The following is a 23,819-nucleotide window of genomic DNA, read 5'->3' as shown; positions in this document are numbered from 1 at the left end:
TTAATATTTAGAATAAATGTTTAGACATTTTGAGACTTGATTTGTCTTTATCACATATACATGCATGCACGCACACAGTTTGACACACAAACAGACACTATATTCCGCTTGACCAGGGCATCGCTTTGTGATGTAGGCTGTAATTTACTACACTACGCTACCACTAACCATGCTTATTTATTTGAACTCATCTTGATTCTTTCAGCACTTGAAATAGATTTGGACGCAACAGCCTCTGTCACAGTGATTTGTCTTGTCTGATGTTGCTCCTTTTCAGCCATTTTCCAGATGTGTTTTGTGGTAGAAAAGTGTTTGTCAGGGATGCCTTTCATTGTGTTCCACCACCACAACTTTGCAGAACATCATTGCACAGTGCCACAGTCAGTAGTAGCCTAATTATTGTTGGTAAATGAGACGTTTGTGTCACATATCTGCATCTTCAAAACCTGCAACAAGAAAGTGAGTTTCATGTATCACTCAGCATATTTAGCACAGGGGACTATAATGGGTGAAACTTGCGAGAAACTACAATGACTGGTCAAATTTGTAGTAAAGTTGGGGTTATTGGACAAAATTGCATGACCATACAGAAGTCATTGGGATTGGCTAAATTTCCATTAATTACTATGATCACAACTTTGCAAAATCCTGGAGGGACTGATTAATAGCAACAATATAACAAGGTATATCTGCTGTGACTATGGTGTGTATTCTTCCTCAGTATCATGGCATGGTCATCTCATCATCTCAAGACCAATAGTTTTTTGTTTACTTGGTTGCAATGTAAAGATGATGAATCGATTCTAAAACATTAGTTTGTCCTTATGGTGTGATAAAGTGCATACCAATATGCAGGCAAGAATGTCCACTGTCCATACATGGGTGCTTGGAGCAGATTTGAGGCTTTAGTACTAACAGATGTAGTGGTACTTAATGTAGAACTAGAGGAAGCAGCAGCACAGGTAGTACTGGTACTTCTTTGTGCTACTTGTACAGAAAGAATGTGATCAGTATTTTGTCTCCTTCAGGGTCCTGGTGTTGGACAAAGGAGAGATGGCAGAGTTTGACTCACCTTCTAATCTCATCGCTCAGAAAGGAGCCTTTTACATAATGGCCAAGGACGCTGGGCTGGTCTGAAGCAGGAGATGTCACTTTGCCCAAATGCTCCTCTGAGCCTCTCCCAGCTCGCCTGGCTCCTGGAGTGGAGGTCCTGAGTGTTGATGAGAACAAAGGGTTTGGTTTGACCTGCTTTACCCTATACTTCTGTTCTTATGATGCCTGTCCCAAACAACTTTGCTTCTTTCTGTTAGGTCAGATCATGGCTCTGTACACCTGTTTCTTCCTGCCCTCTTCATCATTTTTCATTGCTGGTTCTGCTATGGAAATTCTAACAAGGCATGCACTATATATGGCTTTCATTTTTGACACAGCAGTGTACCTGTGCGTGAGCAAGGAAGTGGACTTTTGCTTTTCTGCAGACTGTCTCATGAACAGTTCACTTCTGGTTGTGGTAACTAGTGCAGAGTAAAATAGGACAGCTGTCCTGCAGGTACAAAATCATCAGTGCCAAATGTTTACCTCAAATCAAATAGATCACTTGTTCTCGAGTCCAGATTTGGAACCTCAGTGGTGATCTGAGAAGGCTGGGATGTGGGACCCTGCTTCCACAGATTGCACATTTAAATGGACATCTAGGTGCTCCTGTTGTCCTGACAAGAAGAGTAGCAAGAATTAAGGGAGAAATTCCTGCCTTACAGCTACTTTGTCCCCATCCATACTGCGTACTACTTGTGTACAATACATTCTATATAAACATTTTTGTAGTATGCTTTTTTTTACCATTTGTATGTAAGAATTCAACATATTTTCCAGTTTCTTATTCCTGGAAAAATATACAGACTCTGTAAAGACAAATGGACTCAGTAAGTACAGTAGTATGGAACTGCAGTACGCCTAATGCTTTGACCTTGTACTTAGCAAGGCTAGCTGTTACAGGACAGCGCATCTGGTTTGTTCAGTTGAATGTAAGATCAGGAGTGGCTCTTCTAAGAGCACAGCATTTGTTGTCTCCCACTTTGATATTTGGACTCAAGTCAGCCTCTAGTTTAAGTCCTGGACTCGGAGTCCTAGAACGCTGATTGGTCAGAAACAGTAGTTAGGCTGGTAACGTCACTGGCCCCAAGCACTGGTAGTCTGTAACACTGAACACCAACACATTTAGCAAAACTAGCAATGCACAAACTGTGAGGATCTGGTGGCTGGTTTCCACTCTATTATTATTTTACATGCAGCAGGGAATGTTTATTTATTTGTGTGTTTGTGTTCTTTCAGCAGCAGCAGCTTTACCTTGTGTTTATTCCAGCTGCTGCATTGGTCAGAGGCTCTATTCATTTAATCAATGCTTTGGAGAACAAGATTCTATTGTATTATTCCAATAAGATGGTAGTTTCACCTAAGTAATTTAGTCTTCAAAGGAAATTTTGACTTTCAGGGCATAATTTCTGTTCTTCACTCATTCTGTCTGTTCTCATTGGTATGTAGCCATGGATGGATACACAAGAACAAGAGTTTTATTTTAAAATCAATGGACATTAAAAACTGAAAAAAAAATTGCAATGTACTGTACACATTATATGTGTTTTAATTGTCTGCAGCCAGTACATCTTGCTTCACATGAATGGCTGAATGCCAACAAGTAACAAACGCCTCACTGGAGTTTGAGCAGTGATTTGACACTTGTATATTTACTTTGTATTGTATATTTCCTTTGTATTGCTCTATTTGTGTTGGTGAGTTGCTGTTATTTTTTATTAAATAAAGATTTAATCAATCCAGATGCAGATGTGCTCAGGTAACATGGTGGCGCAGTGGTTAGTGCTGTTGCAACCTGGTGGAGTTTACATGTGCTCCCTGTGTCTGTGTGGGTTCCCTCCAAGTACTCCCCACAGTCCTAAGACATGCAGCTTACGTTGATTGGTGACTAAATATGTTTTACATTTACCATCTTTCTCTCACTCAAGCAAATCTCAGCATAAAAAAAGTCCTCCAAAGTACAGGACAAACTTTATTTTCCTTTTACAAACCTCCAATAAAAAATGAATTGTGATATTTGTAGTTTTCTAACTGTATGCTGGTGCAGCACGTAGAATAATGGAACACAGAAGAATGTCAATCCCACTGAACAGCCTGTTCATTTTAAAGTGTGTATAGTTTTTATTTGGTGTTTTACCATTGGTTAGATACACAGTACATGTATAGTGCCTTGCGAAAGTATTCGGCCCCCTTGAACTTTGCGACTTTTTGCCACATTTCAGGCTTCAAACATAAAGATATAAAACTGTAATTTTTTGTGAAGAATCAACAACAAGTGGGACACAATCATGAAGTGGAACGAAATTTATTGGATATTTCAAACTTTTTTAACAAATAAAAAACTGAAAAATTGGGCGTGCAAAATTATTCAACCCCCTTAAGTTAATACGTTGTAGCGCCACCTTTTGCTGCGATTACAGCTGTAAATCGCTTGGGGTATGTCTCTATCAGTTTTGCACATCGAGAGACTGAAATTTTTGCCCATGCCTCCTTGCAAAACAGCTCGAGCTCAGTGAGGTTGGATGGAGAGCATTTGTGAACAGCAGTTTTCAGTTCTTTCCACAGATTCTCGATTGGATTCAGGTCTGGACTTTGACTTGGCCATTCTAACACCTGGATATGTTTATTTGTGAACCATTCCATTGTAGATTTTGCTTTATGTTTTGGATCATTGTCTTGTTGGAAGACAAATCTCCGCCCCAGTCTCAGGTCTTTTGCAGACTCCATCAGGTTTCCTTCCAGAATGGTCCTGTATTTGGCTCCATCCATCTTCCCATCAAGTTTAACCATCTTCCCTGTCCCTGCTGAAGAAAAGCAGGCCCAAAACATGATGCTGCCACCACCATGTTTGACAATGGGGATGGTGTGTTCAGGGTGATGAGCTGTGCTGCTTTTACGCCAAACATAACGTTTTGCATTGTTGCCAAAAAGTTCGATTTTGGTTTCATCTGACCAGAGCACCTTCTTCCACATGTTTGGTGTGTCTCCCAGGTGGCTTGTGGCAAACTTTAAACGACACTTTTTATGGATATCTTTAAGAAATGGCTTTCTTCTTGCCACTCTTCCATAAAGGCCAGATTTGTGCAGTATACGACTGATTGTTGTCCTATGGACAGAGTCTCCCACCTCAGCTGTAGATCTCTGCAGTTCATCCAGAGTGATCATGGGCCTCTTGGCTGCATCTCTGATCAGTCTTCTCCTTGTATGAGCTGAAAGTTTAGAGGGACGGCCAGGTCTTGGTAGATTTGCAGTGGTCTGATACTCCTTCCATTTCAATATTATCGCTTGCACAGTGCTCCTTGGGATGTTTAAAGCTTGGGAAATCTTTTTGTATCCAAATCCGGCTTTAAACTTCTCCACAACAGTATCTCGGACCTGCCTGGTGTGTTCCTTGTTCTTCATGATGCTCTCTGCGCTTTAAACAGACCTCTGAGACTATTTTTTTATTTGTTAAAAACGTTTGAAATATCCAATAAATTTCGTTCCACTTCATGATTGTGTCCCACTTGTTGTTGATTCTTCACAAAAAATTACAGTTTTATATCTTTATGTTTGAAGCCTGAAATGTGGCAAAAGGTCGCAAAGTTCAAGGGGGCCGAATACTTTCGCAAGGCACTGTATGTGCATTTCAGGTGTAGACGGTAATTCTTTATGTACATTTGTCAGAGAGTTGGGAGCATAGTTTTCCTTTTTTCAAGGTGCTGCTGTAGGCTCCTCTGAGAGCTTCTAACATGCAACTGAACACCAGCCTGGTATAGGCAAGCACAAGGTGCATGGAGGATGCTACGTGCTGCATATGCTACACTTTTGGTCTGTGCCACTGTGTGCACAATGTGGACTATCTTGTGTAAATATGATTGGCATAGAATCGGATATCTCAGAGTGATCGGCCAATCACCGGTCATGGCTGTTCAAGCTTAAATGGCCAGTTCCAATCCTCATCTTCTCGATCGGTGCATCTCTACAACTCAGAAGTTGGTTTTTCACGTGGTCTTCATTTTCTTTTATATGTTTGACATAGTGGCATGTTTTGTGTGACTTCATTGCTATCAATAATTTTTCTCCTCCTGGGACAAAACTGTGGGGCCCCTGGTAGAATCCTTGTGTTACACCTGGTCAGGCTGGTTGATTAGTGTGATGACACCGAATGGTCGGACATCTGCTACAAAGTCATCATTGAAATTCCGCATTGTTAACATCTGTATGCCCATGTAGATGTAGCTGTGTGGCATAATAAGGCCAAATGAAGGCTCTTCTCCCTCTTGAAAGGATGATAGTAGCTGCTGCCAGTGTTTGTTGGCAATATAATGTCTTGGCTGTTAAAGTTCTGTTTTTGATAGAAATTTGTGAGAAAAGCTTTGGTTGTGTGTCAGCATGTGATGTAAAGCATCTGAAGATTGAACAAAGCCTTTTTGTGTAACATATTTATGAATACCAAGTGAATATTTAATGTTTTTATATGCACTACTTGCTGTGTGTAGTCAGTTTTGAAATAAAGCCAGTTCTGTAAAACCAATGTGCTTATGTTTTGTTAATTTGCTGCCAAGGTGATCTACTATTACATTAGTAGACAGTAGCAGTAGTACATAAGTAAGTAAAATTACATTTAAAATTTTGAAAATGTTGACAAGCTGTAATAGCAAGCAGTTATTCCTTTTACTAAACTAAATACAGCTTAGTTTTGTAAACATTAAAATTTAAGGTGGTAATCTTTGTATATGCTTTAAAAGGAAGGAAAAATACTCCTATTTAAAAAGGATTTGCTGTTCCATTGTAAAAATCAATTACAGTGCATCCAGAAAGTATTCACGGTGCTCAGCGCTTAACTTTTTCCACATTTTGTTATGTTAGAGCCTTATACCAAAATGGATTCAATTCATTATTGTCCTCAAAATTCTACAAACAATACTCCATAATGACAATATGAAAAAAGTTTGTTTGAAATCTTTGCAATTTTATTAAAAATGAAAAAAAATCACATGTACATAAGTATTCACAGCCTTTGCCATGACACTCAAAATTGAGCTCTGGTGCATCCTGTTTCCACTGATCATCCTTGATGTTTCTACAACTTGACTGGAGTCCACCTGTGGGAAATGCAGTTGATTGGACATGATTTGAAAAGGCATACACCTGTCTATATAAGGTCCCACAGTTAACAGTGCATGTCAGAGCACAAACCAAGCCATGAAGTCTAAGGAATTGTCTGTAGATCTCTGAGACAGGATTGTATCAAGGCACAGATCTGGGGATGGGTACAGAAAATTTTCTGCAGCATTGAAGGTCCCAATGAGCACAGTGGCTTCCATCATCTGTAAATGGAAGAGGTTTGGAACCACCAGGACTCTTCCTACAGTGGGCCACTTAAGATATCCATAAAAAGTGTCGTTTAAAGTTTGCCACAAGCCACCTGGGAGACACACCAAACATGTGGAAGAAGGTGCTCTGGTCAGATGAAACCAAAATCGAACTTTTTGGCAACAATGCAAAACGTTATGTTTGGCGTAAAAGCAACACAGCTCATCACCCTGAACACACCATCCCCATTGTCAAACATGGTGGTGGCAGCATCCTGGTTTGGGCCTGCTTTTCTTCAGCAGGGACAGGGAAGATGGTTAAAATTGATGGGAAGATGGATGGAGCCAAATACAGGACCATTCTGGAAGGAAACCTGATGGAGTCTGCAAAAGACCTGAGACTGGGATGGAGATTTGTCTTCCAACAAGACAATGATCCAAAACATAAAGCAAAATCTACAATGGAATGGTTCACAAATAAACATATCCAGGTGTTAGAATGGCCAAGTCAAAGTCCAGACCTGAATCCACTCGAGAATCTGTGGAAAGAACTGAAAACTGCTGTTCACAAATGCTCTCCATCCAACCTCACTGAGCTCGAGCTGTTTTGCAAGGAGGCATGGGCAAAAATTTCAGTCTCTCGATGTGCAAAACTGATAGAGACATACCCCAAGTGACTTACAGCTGTAATCGCAGCAAAAGGTGGCGCTACCAAGTATTAACTTAAGGGGGCTGAATAATTTTGCACGCCCAATTTTTCAGTTTTTTATTTGTTAAAAAAGTTTGAAATATCCAATAAATTTTGTTCCACTTCATGATTGTGTCCCACTTGTTGTTGATTCTTCGCAAAAAATTACAGTTTTATATCTTTATGTTTGAAGCCTGAAATGTGGCAAAAGGTCGCAAAGTTCAAGGGGGCCGAATACTTTCGCAAGGCACTGTACATAAGTATTCACAGCCTTTGCCATGACACTCAAAATTGAGCTCTGGTGCCTCCTGTTTCCACTGATCATCCTTGATGTTTCTACAACTTGATTGGAGTCCACCTGTGGGAAATTATTTGAAAAGGCATACACCTGTCTATATAAGGTCCCACAGTTAACAGTGCATGTCAGAGCACAAACCAAGCCATGAAGTCTAAGGAATTGTCTGTAAATCTCAGAGACAGGATTGTATCAAGGCACAGACCTGGGAAAGGGTATAGAAAAATTTCTGCAGCATTGAAGGTCCCAATGAGCACAGTGGCCTCCATCATCAGTAAATGGAAGATGTTTGGAACCACCAGGACTCCTTCCTAGAGTGGGCCACTCGGCCAAACTGAGCGGTCGAGAGAGAAGGGTCTTAGTCAGGGAGGTAATCAAGAACCCAATGGTCACTCTGAAAGAGCTCCGGCATTTCTCTGTAAAGAGAGGAGAACCTTCCATAAGAACAACCATCTCTGCAGCACTCCACCAATCAGGCCTGTATGGTAGAGTGGCCAGACAGAAACCACTCCTCTGTAAAAGGCACATGGCAGCCCGCCTGGAGTTTGCCAAAAGGCACCAGAAGGACTCTCAGACCATGAGAAACAAAACTTCTCTGGTCTGATAAAACAAAGATTGAACTCTTTGGCTTGAATGCCACAGCGTCATTTCTGGAGGAAACCAGGCACCGCTCACCACCTGGTCAACACCATCCCTACAGTAAAGCATGGTGGCGGCAGCATCATGCTGTGGGGATGTTTTTCAGCAGCAGGAACTGGGAGACTAGTCCAAATCGAGGGAAAGATAACTGCAGCAATGTACAAACAGAGACATCCTTGATGAAAACCTGTTTTAGATCGCTCTGGGACAACAATTCATCTTTCAACAGGACAACGCTCTGGACCTCAGACTGGGGCGACGGTCCACCTTTCAACAGGAAAACGACCCACAAAAGAGTGGCTACAGGACAACTCTGTGAATGTCTTTGAGTGGCCCAGCCAGAGCTCAGACTTGAACCCGATTGAACATCTCTGGAGAGATCTAAAAATGGCCGTGCACCGACGCTCCCTATCCCACCTGATGGAGCTTGAGAGGTACTGCAAAGAAGAATGGGAGAAACTACCCAAAAATAGGTGTGCCACGCTTGTAGCATCATACTCAAAAAGACTTGAGGCTGTAATTGGTGCTAAAGATGCTTAAAGTATTGAGCAAAGGCTGTGAATACTTATGTACATGTGATTTATTTTATTTATAAATTTGCAAAAATTTCAAACCTTTTTCATGTCATTATGGGGTATTGTTTGTAGAATTTTGAGGACAATAATGAATTAATCTATTTTGGAATAAGACTAACATAACAAAATATGGAAAAGGTTAATCACTGTGAATACTTAATGGATGCACTGTATTTTATTATCAAAAAAAAGACCAGTACAGAAAATGTATCATTTATTTTGTCACTTTCATTTGAAGTAACTTGTTACTTGATCAAGCTTATATACTGTATATTATGCTAAGTGGCTTTATATTTGTTTTGAATTTTTAAATCAAATGATATATCTTGGGGAAAAACATTTTTGTTGAATGAACAGTGTAATATTTATATAAATATTGCTAATGTTGAAATTGTTAAAGAGACCGTGACATGCTCAATTCCAGCCATTTAATATTTAATCTTGGGTACCTCTAGATTAGTTTTGTACCCATCATAATTACAAATGGTCTGTAATTATTTCATAATGATAAAACCCAAGAGCCTCTTCCTAAAAATGAGAGGATACTGTAGTTCATGAACGTGCACAACTCTTGTTTCCAGCATGAATTAAGTTGAATTTCTCCTCCATAGATAGGTAGACAATGTTATATGAACCGATGAAAAGAGATGTGCAACATTATAAACAAAGCAAGTAACTGAGAAACCCCATATTTTAACTGGCATAATGCAGACATAGTAACTTCTCCAGCCTTACAACAATTCTATACAGAAACACATTAGCAGAATTGCAAAGTGTTGTTGTTTTTTTTAACTTACCATTAAGTCCCACTGAATAGTGGAAACATCACTTCCTTTCAAGTAGCTCCAATGTCGATAAATCCATGCGGCGGTTGTTGTCTTCACCCAGACAACCATATACAATCCCAAAGTAGTAAAATTCATTCCAACAGGTAGCATTGCACTGACAGTAACATCATGGGTAGTTAATCCTCTCATTAACCTGCACTACATCACATGCAGTCACACTGGCTTCAAACAGTCCAAACAAACAACTACTGTGCTCTGGGAGAATCCAGCATTGATGAGCTGACCATTCATTGCCCCATGTTAGAAATAACACAATTCTTTTGTTGGAAGTGTGAGAAGTGAAGACAGGAGAGGGCTGTTTAAAATCAACAAGGCGTTTACTCAAAGTCTGGGCACAGGTGAAGCAATACAGCGCTGGGATCAGAGAGACAGAGCTCCCGCAGGAATTCTGTTCTCTGAACCCTGAGTTACATGTTTTCATTGAATTTATCTCCTTGGGCTAGGCCCACCCTGGACATAGGTACAACATTCAACACTTTGTAATCCTATTGGTCATTTGGTGTGAGTAGGTCAACCACTGCCTGCGCCAGCTTGCTGAAATGTGATCTAAACCAGGTGTGTGTTAGTGTGTGTGTGTGTTTCTCTGGTGGCAGCTTGATCTTGATCAATGAACAGTGAACAATGGGTGGTCTGGGCTGCAGGCCCCCCTGTGTGTGTGATGCTAAGAAGTATGCTTGTATTAAAATTGTGAAAAGCTGAAAAGTAACTAAAGGAAACTAGAACCTATGAGAATCAAATCTTACACCCAGGATGCTTCACAGGCCGGCTGCTTCTAGGTTAGACTCAGTCAGGTAGAACAGTGGGTCCCTGTACAGGAAAATTCCCAGACATGCAGTAACCTCAGGCCCTGTATTTTTCTCTACATCGTCTGGTCACAGTGCAGGCAGCAGGAGGGAAAATATGTCCACAAAACCAAGCGCAGACGAAAAATTCCGCTTTTACAATGGCAGCTTGGATGTCAGGGAAACTTGGATGAATGGGCAACAACCTGGATTTCATGCCCATTCAAGGAAATCCTAAACTATCACACAATAGTTCATTTTGTTGGAAAAGGGTATCGCGAGATTTTGCGAGACTTGTATAATCTGAGTTGCTTCTGCATATAAATTACTAGAACATATATACACGTCATTTTTTTTTAGCTTTAGGTCATGTATAAGATGATAATTCACCGTTATAACATTGTAGATAAGTCAGAAAACAAGGAAAAGCATGCCATGGGCTCTTTAATGTTGAAATACACGGAACACCAAGGACTACATTTCCCACGATTCTTTTTTGTCCGGTTTGAAGAGAAGGAAGATGGCGACGATTGATGAAACGAGATCGTTGTAGTGCTTTTAAAAGGAATAAAACCAGTTCATTTCGTATTTTAAAAAGAGGTGGTAGTAAATATAAGACGGAGGCTTCGACACGAGACTGCATTTTATCGCACTGAAGGTAACTCATCAGTATATAGCTCCAGTTGCTGTGTTTAGCTGGCTAGCTACTGAAAGCTAATTTACTGAACGAGCTAGCTGATTACGTTACCTACTGTGGACATACCCCTATAGAGGGTGTGCACATCTCTTAATAAATCTGGTGAAATATACTAACCGTAGCAAACCGGATTACGAATAATACAACGTACGCACTGTTAGCTACGACGATGTTTAACGTTAACGTGAAAGGTTCAACATTAAGGTTAACCTTGCCTAAGATAGCAGTTAGAGGAACAATCTCTGGCATAAAAACAAAACGATTTTTAATTTTCCATCAACTAGGCTCGGATAACACGTAGATGCAGAGACGGGACATTGAAAAGGGCGTTTTTGAAACGCTCAAAAGAAATTAATACAAGTTACTGTCAAGAGATTAACAAAAGGCTGCTGCAAGGTCCATACATACAGTATGTCAGTACACTAACAAGTAGCAGGCTGCATACACTGTGCCCTGCTCATATCAGCTGATATGTGTGTGTATGTATATGTATATGTGTATATATATATATATACACACAGTTGCTAATGTGCATAATATGATTAGCACAATTATACCTGATACACAGCACCCTGACTAGCATGAGTCAGACACTGCCTTCTCAGACGTTCACTGTCCACCTTTCTTCCAGAGATGACACAGGCTCCCACATCCTGTTATTTGGTAGTCAATTATGTATTGCCTTCCCCTTTTTATAAGGAAAACCTTTTCATATTGGCATTTGGCAGTTTAAATTTCAGCTAAAGATTAATCACCTTAAGTGTATTTCTCATCAAAATAAACAGCATAAGCCACACATTTTATAGGTAGCCATATGTATTGAGCAGTATATTTTACTGACATTTGCTAGTTTATTTTACTTATCAGATGATGAATACTGCATTCCTGATATAAATTTGGTTCAACAATCAAGGCAGATAGCATTAGTCAGGCTAATGTATTGGTTGGTGGGTGATCTGGACCAGATAATTGGTAGCTTCCAGCTTCTGACTGGCTGAACACACCTGAGCCAGGTAATTAGCAGCAGGTCAGGCAGGGATAGTTGGAAAACAAGCAGGACAGCGGCCCTCAAGGACTGGAATTGGCCACCCCTGATTATTCTGGACAAACAGAATACTCCTCAACTGCTACCTGTTCTACTGAGTAGGATGAAAAGGAAAGATGCATAAGTGGAACTGGGTGCAGTCACTGTCACTGACAACATCATTGCATGGGCATCCTTAAGATAGCGTGTTTGTGTCTGTGCAGCAACTAATCTTTAAAATTGAATATAGGATAAACATAGTTGGCAACAAGCTTAACTGTCAAGTTAGTTGGAAGTTTTGAAAAATGGTGGAAGCAAAGGATAGTGAGCATGGTACAGCAGAGAAATGTGGATGATTGAAGTCGTCTAAAGTTTGGAAGCATTTAATATATCAGACTGAAAAGAAGATTAAGTGTTAAGTATACAAGGTGAACATGTGATGAGTCCGCAACAATTACTTCACACATAGTGAAGAAATCTAAGAAACTAGTACAACCCCAAATCAGAAAAAGTTGGGATAGTGTGTAAAATTAAAACTGAAAATAGTGATGTGTAAATCATCTGTGTCCTGTATTGCATTGAAAACAATACAGCAGCACATTATTTGATGTGACACCTCATCAATTTTATTCTTTGTTCAAAGTAAACACTCACTTCAATTCTGATTCCTGCAACACATTCCAAAAAAAGCTGGGACAGTAAAGAATTTACCATGGTGTGATGTAGTTCCTTTTCACAACACTTAAAAGACACTTAGGGCCTGAGGACACCAAGTGATTAAGTGTGTAAGGTGCAATTTTGTCCCATTCATCCTGCAAACAAGTCTCAAGGTGGGTCTTTGTTGACTCAATTTGCATTTTAAAACGCATCACACATTCTCTACTGGGGACAGGTTGGGGCTGCAGGCAGGCCGGTCCAGCACTCACACCCTTTTCCTCCACAGCCAGGCCTTGATAATGCACAATATGAGGTGTTGCATTGTCTTGTTGAAATATGCATGGGTGTCCCTGGAAAAGATAACATCTTGAAGGCAGCACATGTTGCTCCACAGTCTCTATGCATTTTTCAGCCATAATTGTGCCATCACAGAAGTGTAAATGACCTTTGCCAAGGGCACTGACACAACCCCAGACCATGACAGACCCTGGCTTTTGGACTTGTTGCTGGTAACAGTCTGGATGGTCCTTTTTGTCCTTAGTCCAGAGAACACGGTGCCCATTCTTTCCAAAAAAGACCTGAAATACTGATTCACCTGACCACAGTACATGTTTCCACTGTGTGATAGTCCATCCCAGATGCCTCCAAGCCCAGAGCAGTCCACTGCCTCTAGACACTGTTGGCATAGGGCTTCCTTTTGGCACAGTACAGTTTTAAGCTGTGTTTATGGATGTAACTACGTACTGTAGTGTCTGACACAGGTGTGCCAAAGTAATCCTGAGCCCATGTGGTTATATCGCTTATAGAAGAATGACGATCGTTGATGCAGTGCTGTCTGAGGGATCAGAGAGCACAGTTAGGCTTAGGCTTGCGCCCTTTCCCATTACACACTGAAATCCCTCTAGTTTCCTTGAATGTTTTAATAATGTTAAGCACCATAGAGGGTGACATATCCAAATCCCTCTCTATCTTTCTTTGAGGAACATTGTTTTTAAACATTTCAGTCATTTTCTCACACATACAGTATGTTGGAAAACTGGCGATCCTCGGCCCATCTTTGCTCCTAAAGGGCTAGACCTTTCCTGGATTCCACTTTTGTGCCAAATCATGATTGTAATCACCTGTTCACATCCCCTGTTTCAAATGGAATCATCATTTTATTGTTTTACCTCATTACTGGCCCTGAAATGCAGCAGTTTCAACTTTTTTGTTTGTTTTGAATGATTTGCGGACATCAGAATTTAAGTGTTTATTTTAAACAAAGAATAAAATAGATGAGGTGTCACATCAAATAATATGCTGCTTTAGTGTTTTCAATGTAATACAGGGAGCAAATGATATAAATACCATTATTTTCAGTTTTTATATAGTGTCTCAACTTTTTCTCATTTGAGATTGTAGAAATCGCAAGTTACTCAACAAATTTAGAAACGTTAATGTGTTGGAAATACATTAGGTTCACACTGAGTGCAGTGCTTGTTTTTTCTGTGAAGTGGTTGATGACCAGACATCCTAGACATATGTACAATTCTAACCAGATGCTATTTTTGTAATGTGCTAAAAATTCAAACCTGTTTAACTGTCCTCAAAATAACTTGCAGAAATCATCATTTTTATAATGGTGCAGTGCTTGAAAGGTCCTACATTCAACCACTGGTATAAAGAGAATCAAGGACATTGTTATTTAAGAATTCTATCATTCTAAAAGTAGGAGACCTAAATAAACCAGAATTATATAAAATACAGTATGTCATGCTAGGTTATGTGGTTGTGTCCATGTGCACACAAGGCAGTATACTGCATTTACATGTTCACACACATAGAGCACAGTACAAGTATTGTTGTATTGACTCAGTAATACAGTTTGAATATCTAATGCAAAGGAGTTGTTGACAGAATTATTCTTTAATTTTTAAGTTAAATTTTAAAATGTTTTTGTTTTTTCATGTTAATTTTATAATAATCAAATTGATAAAATCAACAAATTAATAGATTATTAAAATAGTTGTTCATTGCAGCTCTTGCTGTATTGAATATGGGTGACCTATTTTGTAGCTAGCTGGGTGCTCTGACAAAATGATGACGAAATTTGATTCACTACTGTATATAATAAATTGTAATTGATCCAAGTGAACCGGTAAAATCACATTCCTGAAGTGCTGACATGATAACACAGCCCACTTGTGCCTCTGGTCTCAACAGTTCCAGATTTACATTGTAAGATAAATGTCTCCTGTCATTTCTACTAGGTTTATTCTTGGATTCTGTTTGTCCGGTGTGGCCTTGTGCATCACTACCAACCTCCAAATCCTGCTGACTTCTGTACTACCTGTTTTCCTGTCTCATGGACTTGACTCCAGCATCAGGCTTCAAAAGGAGGCCTGCTGCCTCCTCGCCCCCAAGTGGAATTAGAGAAATTGGTCAGAGCCCTCCTACCTACTCGTCTCCCTTGTCTCTGTCTTCTCCTTCATCGGATCCATCGTCACCTTTGTCTACATCCTCTTCTGTATGTGCCAACTTGTCAGTTTATCAGAACCATGTAAAGGATTACACCCAAGGGACAGAGGTGGCCAGGGTGTCCTCCACTTCTGTCTCTCTAGCAACACAGTCTTTCGCCACACCTACACCCAACACCACTTCCCCGGATTCCTTCCCTCACACCTCATTGCAGCCAAGTGTTGATCGTAAAGAAGAAGGTAGGAGGAGAGAGATGTATGATCCTTTCCATCCAACTGAGGGAGACAAGGAGGGAAGGGTGAAAGAAGAAGAAGAGGAGGAGGAGGAGGAAGGGGAGAAATATGACCCCTTTGACCCCACTGGCTCCCCAGCATCAGACACCAATGATGGGAGTGGCCAAGTGAGGGGGGTGAAGAGAAAACTTGAGAGCAGAGATGAGGAAGTGAAAGAGGAAGCACCTCCAGATTCCACTGACACCTTGACTGATCTGCCAACCCCCTGTGTGGCCAGACAGCTCCCTCTGAGGAGGAGAGTGGACTGTAGCACCACCAAAGCTGTAGGGCAGAGGGAGAGTCCTGACTCTGATCACTCTGAAATAGAGGAGGGGGAGATAGTTGGGGCTGCTGACAAAGATGGAAACAATAAGCGATCAGCTGGAGAAATCCTCCCTTTGAATTCTCCCAGCGTCTCTTTCTTTAGTTCAAAGCCAGAGCGCATCCTCCGTGTGCTGGATGGAGATGGCTTTGTGTCTGTGTGTGCAGAGGGCAACTGGGAGGTGGACAGGCAGCCTGAGGATGAGCCTGTGGTAGGTGTAGAGGATTTGAGAAGGAAGCTGGTCAGCAGGCGGAAGGAAAGATATCTCTCATTACCTGTGACTTCCCCCCTCTCTCCTCAGCCACCACCTCCTCCCTCCCATCCTTCGCCATCTAATCCCTCCTCCCCTCTCTCACCTACTGTAGAGCAGGCCAGCAAGAGCCACAGGTCTTCCAAGAGTTCCAAGGACCGTGACCGACAGAAAAGCAAGGATAGGAAGGAAGAGAGACGAAAGAAGAGAAAGAAGGACAAAGAAGGAGTTCGAGAGAGGAGCAAAGACAAAGAGCGAGGGCACAAGACTGGGAAGGAAGTTAAAGGAAGGACGAGCAGCAGAAGCAGTAGCCGAAAGAGGAAGAAAAGACGACACAGCAGCCCAGAGGCCTCACGTTCATACAACTCTTCAGGAAGAGGGGGCCACACTAGACGCTCTTTTTCAAACATATCTGAAGAAAGACACAAGGAGAGGGAAGGAGACAGAGAAAGGGATAGAATTAGAGACAGAGAGAGGGATAGAGAAAGAGGGAGAGAGAGAGACAGGGATAGAGAGAGTGAACAAAATCGCACCAGTAGCCACAGAAGAGATGACAGAGATCAAGATTCTAGCTCTAGGAAGGAGAGGGAAAGAAAGGGAAGACGACATTCAAGCAGCAGAGAGCGTGGCATTTCAATGAGGTCCAAAAGAAGCAGGGAAAAGAGGGAAGGAGATAGAGACAGGCAGCGTGAGAGGGATCGGCGGCGGGATGGTCGGCCTGTTGTCCCGCCATCTATCCAAGACCTCAACGGTTCTGACCTCTTTGCCATTAAGCGAACTATCACAGTCACCACCACCACAACGACCACCACTGTACCCGGCTCCCCAAGAATCACCCCACCTTCTCCTTGTCGGCCCCCTCAGGACTCTGACAAGCCCTACAAAAGGAAGAAGAAGAGAAAATGGCGCTCAGCTGCAGAGGTGGCAGACAGGGGAAGTTGTCACAGCCGATCACAGTCACTCTCACCACCCAGGTATCACAGCTACGAGTCAGACCGCTATTCAGACAAAATGGAGATTGATGTGTCGTCTTTGGATGGGGAGGCTTTGGATTCAGACTACCCATCTTTGGAAGATACACCTCCTGCTGTTCTGCCTCGAGAACCACCTGTCCCCAGCCCCAAAACTAAGACTACCCCCAAGACTGGACGGCATCATCCAAAAAAGAAATCTCGCACATCGAAGAAAATTGGCCAGTCAGAATCCTCCTCTTCCAACAGAACCAAAGGCAAATGCCTCTCCTCACTGACAGTCACATCAGGGTCTGCCTCCATCTCATCTGGTCTCCCATCAGTGAAGCGAACCAGAAAAATGGGAAAGGACAAAGAGCGGGACAAAGTCAGCAGAAAGGATTTGGCCCGCTCCAGCAAATCTAAGAAAGAGAGCAGCAGTAGTCGGAAAGGCAAGCTTCAGTCCAAAGTGTCTGTGCTGGTGCGTGAGGGTGTGAGCAGCACCACAGGGGCTTCAATTGGTTCTGGAAAGCTGGGCATGGACCTTCTAGGGCCAGGAGGTACAGGAGGTAGTGCTGGTGGCTCTGTGGTGGGTGGTTCAATTGCAGTAGTCTTCTGCAGGGACAATGAGAGCAGGTCGCCATTCCTCAAACCTTGCTCAGAGCCACTATCACTGGGCGGCCGCAGTAAAGATCTAGCCAGTATGGGAAAGCGAAGCAGCCTGGCTGCACCAACATCCTCCTTAACCAGTCCTGCAGGACTGAAATCAAAGAAAACAAAACCCAGCTCTATCACTTCCACCTCCTCCTCTGCCTCCTCCTCCTCATCATCTCTGGCAACAAAACGCCGCCGGCGCCTGGCAAAGAAAACAAGAGAAAAAGGTGGAGCTGCAGCGTTAACAGCTGGAGATGGCAGCCAAACAAAAGCCACATCAGAGGGCTGGGGTGGAGCCTCCTTAGATGTTCAGTCAGCTGTTGGAGATGGAAGCAAGTCTGTCAGTCCACATACTGGCCAAGCTGGCCCTGCACCCAGTTCTTCCTCTTCTTCCTCCTCTTCCTCCACCACTAGTGTGCCACCTCCTTCCTCCTCGCCACCACATACGTCTCCACCCTCCATGGCTCCTTTGCGGGACACCAGGGAGTCTTCACCAGACTCTCAGACTGTGGACAGCAGCTGTAAGACTCCAGACCCTTCTTTCCTAGCTGAGGACTGTCCAACTCAGACCAGCCCAACACTCCCAACGTCCAGCCCATCCAGCCAGTCCACCCCCCAGGGAGCTGGCCTCAGCATCACTTTGTCTACACCCACTGCCAAGCTCCCCCCAACAGATGATACACCCAAGTCTCTGGCCTCACCTCCTTGCTCATCCTCTTCAGCATCCTGTGGTCTCACTTCACTTTCTCTGCCCATGTCTTCATCAGACCCCTCTTCCTCCTCTTCTGTGTCCTCTTCATCTGCTAGTAAGCCGCCGCCGCCTCCTCCTCCTCCTCCAGCAGCACCCGCCCTCCCCTGGAGTCTGCAGACTGGGGTGGACTGCACAACTGGAGGAGTCCTAGCATGTGAGTTTGCTCCATAGGTGTACAGAAGTCTACTATGTTACTATGAAACATTCCCACCTAACAGAGATGTATTCAGTCTAACCATTTGACGGATTTCTGCTACTTACAGTCAGTTTCTTTGTCATATTAAAACAACATTCAGAGCCATGAGATTTCAGCCTTGCTTGTCACAGTAACTCAATCATAGTCAGCACCTCGTTATCTTGCATTTTGTAGGTGGTATTTTGGAGTGTCACATGCTTGAAATACAACTACTTCTGATGATTTTGAAAAGGTGTCAATAATTCTGTCCAGTCTATTTTTGGAGTTTTATGTGGAATGTATCAGATTTGGCTTCTTTTTTTTCCTTGCTTTTGCATCGTGTTGTTCCAATGCAAACAAAACATGAGAATACCAATTTTCTGAGCGAAATGGTGCGTTATCTGACAGAAACACAGGGGTGCCAATATTTTGGGCCATGACTGTATGTTATCCTTATCAGGTAATGTATAAACCTATAGATGTTCGTGTCTTTTTTTCATGAAATAATGGTCTCGGTCACTTTTCCTCTCAGTGACCGCTCTGCTCTTCAAAATGGAGGAGGCCAATATTGCTAGCAGAGCCAAAGCACAAGAGTTCATTCAAGCAACAAGCCAGGTGAGAGTGACAAAGATGGGACGGCCTCAAGATGGGAGGAGGCAATTTTGTTTGATTAGAATTGAATGTGTCTTGCTTGTGTTCCACAAAGAAATGATTGAGGTGTGAAATTCACTCTGACTGTGCCATTACTCATGTCTCATGCAGATCCTCTCACAAGCCAACCAAAGCCAGTCCCAGCAACACGCTCCTCCGTCTTCAGCCTCCTCCACCTCCTCACAGATCCCACCACCTCCCTCTCTGCCTCCACCTCCTGGTCTGAGCCCAGCCCAGTTCATCCTGCACAGCTCCCTTCCATTAGTTGGCTGCACCAAAACTCCACCATCTCACCTGCACTCCTCCATGGGTGGTGGTTGTGCACAGACACCACCCCCTATCATGCCCGTGGGCTTGTCGGGAATGACTGGGAGCTCTGGTGACACAGGATGGGACAATGAGAGCAAAGACCCTGACAAGGTACGGTTGAAGTTCATGATCAGTGTCATTTGTGTAGTAAATCCCACTATTGCAGTGTTGTTTCTGAAGGAGCCAGTATTGTTACCTACCTCAGCCAAGATCATTTCACTCTACAATATTAACTTGTTACTTGCCTGAATAATGTTAGCAAATGGACAGTATTTTGGAGTGAACTTAGAGCAGCACGGGGATAGAACCAGTTCTGTGGAATTGAGCATTATGCATACTTTATGGAAGTGCTGAGTTTGCATTATTTGAGGAATAGTTGAAATCAGGACTAAAGGGCTGTCTATAAGCCTGTTTTAAAATAAAAGCACAGAGGACCTCTGTGCCTCTATATATTTAATTTAGGGGCACAGATAAAATTTTAAGGGTCACACTTAAAAAAAATAAAAAATAACAATGCATCGCAGTAAATATTTAACATGAAACATAGTTTACATAATGCTGAGGGGCAAACTGACCCGCCTAGGAAATTACTAAAGAAATCTGAAACGTATCTTGTACTTGGGACATCACAAGTTGCACTGTGCTGCATGAATCTTTTTTTAAACAGCACAGAGGTTACTCACCTACCATCTTGGGCTTTTGTAAATAGTGTTAGAGTTTGATCATGTCTTATCCACTGTGAATCCACTATCAACATTTATTCATGGATTTAAAGTTAGTGAGTGATAACTGGCATTTTTACTTTAAACAGCAAGATGATGACCTGTTCAAAATGAAAAACTGCTGCCTGAATGCTGTGTTCATTGAGCTTTGCTAGTAAGGGTGACAGAACTATGGATGGATGTGTGTTTTATTAATAAATAATATGAGTATCATGCTTTTGACTTTGACTGACCTACCAAAACCTGTCTGGAAGTGCATCCTCACATACGGTTCTTTGCACACTTCACAAGAATCATGTAGTAAACAGGTAAAATTAACTGTGATGAGTTGTAGAAGAATACATGAAATAGAAACACCTGCACATGAATTGTATGAAGCTAATTTTGTTATGGTGCAGTTGTTGTTTACACCATTCAGTAACATACTTTGGTGGTTTATGTGTGCATTTTGTGAAGAAGCTGCTATTTGCTGCTGTTCAGTACTGACTAAGTAAGTAGTAATACTGCTGTTCATTTACTGTTCAGGTTGTGCTCTATTGTATTTTTATATTCAATTCTGACTGCTTTTACAGCTGTAGATTAACCTGGACAATACAGCAGTAAATACAACAGTGAGACTTTCTTTTTCTTCATTCATTGGATCTTTCTGTAACAGCACTCTGTAGGTCTGACCAGAACTATGCACTAAAATATTGTCAGTTATACCGGTGCAGTTTTTAGCATTGTACACACTCATTTTCGTTCACATATGCAAGCAAAATGCTGTCGAGCCATGATGGTAGTTTTTAGTCTTTTTTTATCTTTTGTAGCACTTGAACTATTTAGCAAAGCTCTACACAGATTTAAAAAAAAATGTTGAATCATTAATGTCTTTTTTAAAATTTTATTCCAGTACCTGAAGAAGCTGCACACTCAGGAGCGGGCAGTGGAGGAGGTGAAGCTCGCCATCAAACCTTACTATCAGCGCAAGGACATCAACAAGGATGAATACAAAGACATCCTAAGGAAAGCTGTGCATAAGGTCAGTCTCTGCACACATAACCAGTTCACAAGCACTGAGTTAAGCCGGTCTCCTTGCATCCCCTTATTTTTAAATGGTAAAAAAAGAGTAAAACAAAGCATTTTTTCTCATGAACATATTAAATGATTTTTAACATACAAACAGTTCTAAAAACATTTTCTCTTTGTCATTATGGGTTATCAAAAATGGCAATTTTATCAATTTCAAATGAAATCTACACACAGTGTGTATATTTCAAGTGTGACATAGTGCGATCTTATGTCACAGAAATATGTCACACTTCAAGTGTGTAGATTTTCACTTTTTGCACACTTTGTGCAAAGAGTGAAGTGGTACTTTCTCACTTTCTGAAAACATAAAGTGTATAAATTGGGACTTTTTTTGTACTGTGTCCCATTGCACTACTAGCACAGTATCTATTCCTGGAATGAAACCACAGGAACAAAATGTTAACTCATGTCATTGAGTTGATATGGGCTATATAATCACACTGTGTCATTGTCTCAGATCTGCCACAGCCGCACTGGAGAAATCAACCCAGTCAAAGTCAGCAACCTCGTAAAGTTGTATGTCCAACGCTACAAATACTTCCGGAAACATGGACGCAAAATGGATGAGGAAGAGAGGGATGACAGGGAGTCAGGAGCGCTGCATTCCTCTGCCTGATCCCTCCCCCCAGCTACCTTCTGCCCATGATCTGGGCCACCCACTGATTTTTTTTAATGCTTTCAAAGCCCACCTTGTCTATGCTTTTATGTGTTGTTATAGTTGTCTCTCATCTTAACCCTGTTGATCTCACTGTAAATATGTCTCACTCAGAAAATGTATAATGTATACAATTTTGAGGAAATTGATGGCATCATGCACACCCATGTGATCTAACACATCCAGTACACTGACCCTGCAATAAATACCGCTTTTATGAAGCTTATACTTTGACTTTTTCCATTAGAAGCATCACATTCGTGGTACTAATTGCAGGGCTGTTTTGTTATTTTTTTGTTTCCAGCAGCATTGGATCAGGTTTTAATGCTACTCTGTCTATCCTGCCCCCATTTATATCAAAGTCTGAGCTGAGAGGAGAAAACCTAGTTGCACACACAAATGTATATTGTACAATACTGAAGGACACTACATCACATTTCCCCTCTCTCTCTCTCTGTGTGTGTGTGTGTGTGTGTGTGTGTGTGTGTGTGCGTGCGCGCAGACAGTATGCTAGCTGGTTCTGTCAGTGAGTTGATGATGATTCAGAAACACTGGCACTTTTATTCTGCTGCCTGTATTTTGTGTGCATGTGTTACTGAAGTGGAGAAACTTGCTAAATTTCTTTATAGAATGACTTGACTTGACAAAATATAAATGTTTGAAAATCAGTATAGTAGTATTATTTATGTTGTCTGTTTTCTGTATTGATATTCACATCCTCCGCTACTTATGATTAAAACATTTATATTTGGTAAATGTCCAACACTGGCATAGAAAGTTTTGGCTTTTGTTGCTCATACTAAGCAGCATTAGCACAGTTATAGGTTAAAGAAGATTATCTGTAGTGATTCAAAAAGATCATCAAATGCTGGATTCACTTGGCTATTTTAATAGGTTTTATTGGACGCTAAACAAAGCTAATAAAATAATTTTGGCTTACATACTGAAGTGCTAAACTGAATCATTTAGAAATATGATGATGTACATTAGAAAGACTTGAGTATGAGAATGCCTCTACCTGGTACAAAGTAATTATGTTATAAAAGTAATGGCATAATGTAGTGAATGCCATTCTATCACTTTATATTCAGTGGGAACAAAACTATTTTATCTAGGCTTTTTGGAAAACCTTTTACAATGTTTTTACTTGAACTAACTGCACAGTAATGTCTACTTTAATGCAGCATTTCTGGTCAAAATTAGAAATTTAATTAAAACTGGGTGGCGTGGTGGTGCAGTATTAGCGCTGTCACCTTACAGCAAAAAGGTTTCGGGTTCGAGCCCTGGCTGACATGGTGCCCTTCAATGTGGAGTTTGCATGTTCTCCCTGTGCCTATGTGGGTTCTCTCCAGCTTCCTCCCACAGTCCAAAGACATGCAGCTTAGGTTGATTCGTGACTCTAAATTGTCTGTAGGAGTGAGTGTGTGTGTGGTTGTCTCTAAGTGTCAGCCCTGTGATAGACTGGCAACCTGTCCTGGGTGTACCCTGCTTCTCATCCAGTGCCAGCTGGGATTGGCTCCATGACCCTCATTAGGATAAGTGGTATAGATAGTGGATGAAAACTGGACTTTCATTACCATATATGAGACAAGTTAAAATAAATGTTCAGCCCATTCTATTGTAAGTTTTATAAATGACTGCATTTGCTTTGTGTGAAGTAAAGCCCCAAACTTTGAATCTTTTAGCAAAAATAGAAAGAAAGCTTAAAGCTTCAATATGCTTGCCCTGACCATCAAGTTGTGCTTAATATATCTGAAAGTATTAAACTAGTAATGGGAGAAGTATTGCTTTCGGAAGCTTTGATCCATCCATCCATCCATCCATTTTCTTCCGCTTATCCGGGACCGGGTCGCGGGGGCAGCAGTCTAAGCAAAGATGCCCAGACCTCTCTCTCTCCAGACACTTCCTCCAGCTCCTCCGGGGGAATGCCAAGGCGTTCCCAGGCCAGCCGAGAGACATAGTCCCTCCAGCGTGTCCTGGGTCTTC

The 23,819-nt window shown here is 41.8% G+C and overlaps 2 protein-coding genes across 2 annotated transcripts in view; both read left to right on the top strand.

Moving 5' to 3' along the window:
• The window catches only part of abcc1 (ATP binding cassette subfamily C member 1 (ABCC1 blood group)), a 31,856-nt gene extending 28,563 nt beyond the window's left edge, over nucleotides 1-3,293 (top strand). Inside the window, exon 31 of the mRNA XM_020608253.1 lies at nucleotides 1,029-3,293. Within this exon, the coding sequence (XP_020463909.1) occupies nucleotides 1,029-1,137 (109 nt within the window). The 3' untranslated portion in view covers nucleotides 1,138-3,293. The remainder of the gene's footprint in view (nucleotides 1-1,028) is intronic.
• A 7,412-nt stretch (nucleotides 3,294-10,705) lies between these two features.
• The window catches only part of scaf1 (SR-related CTD-associated factor 1), a 25,300-nt gene continuing 12,186 nt past the window's right edge, over nucleotides 10,706-23,819 (top strand). The window contains exons 1-6 of the mRNA XM_020608222.1: nucleotides 10,706-10,874; nucleotides 14,844-18,404; nucleotides 18,958-19,040; nucleotides 19,188-19,496; nucleotides 21,000-21,128; nucleotides 21,636-21,791. Of these exons, the coding sequence (XP_020463878.1) occupies nucleotides 14,939-18,404; nucleotides 18,958-19,040; nucleotides 19,188-19,496; nucleotides 21,000-21,128; nucleotides 21,636-21,791 (4,143 nt within the window). The 5' untranslated portion in view covers nucleotides 10,706-10,874; nucleotides 14,844-14,938. The remainder of the gene's footprint in view (nucleotides 10,875-14,843; nucleotides 18,405-18,957; nucleotides 19,041-19,187; nucleotides 19,497-20,999; nucleotides 21,129-21,635; nucleotides 21,792-23,819) is intronic.

The sequence above is a fragment of the Monopterus albus genome, unplaced genomic scaffold (genome assembly GCF_001952655.1).
Source record: "Monopterus albus unplaced genomic scaffold, M_albus_1.0 scaffold92.1, whole genome shotgun sequence".
Lineage (NCBI taxonomy): Eukaryota > Metazoa > Chordata > Actinopteri > Synbranchiformes > Synbranchidae > Monopterus > Monopterus albus.
The sequence above is the reverse complement of the archived record's forward strand: the minus strand, read 5'-3'. Positions and strand labels throughout refer to the sequence as shown.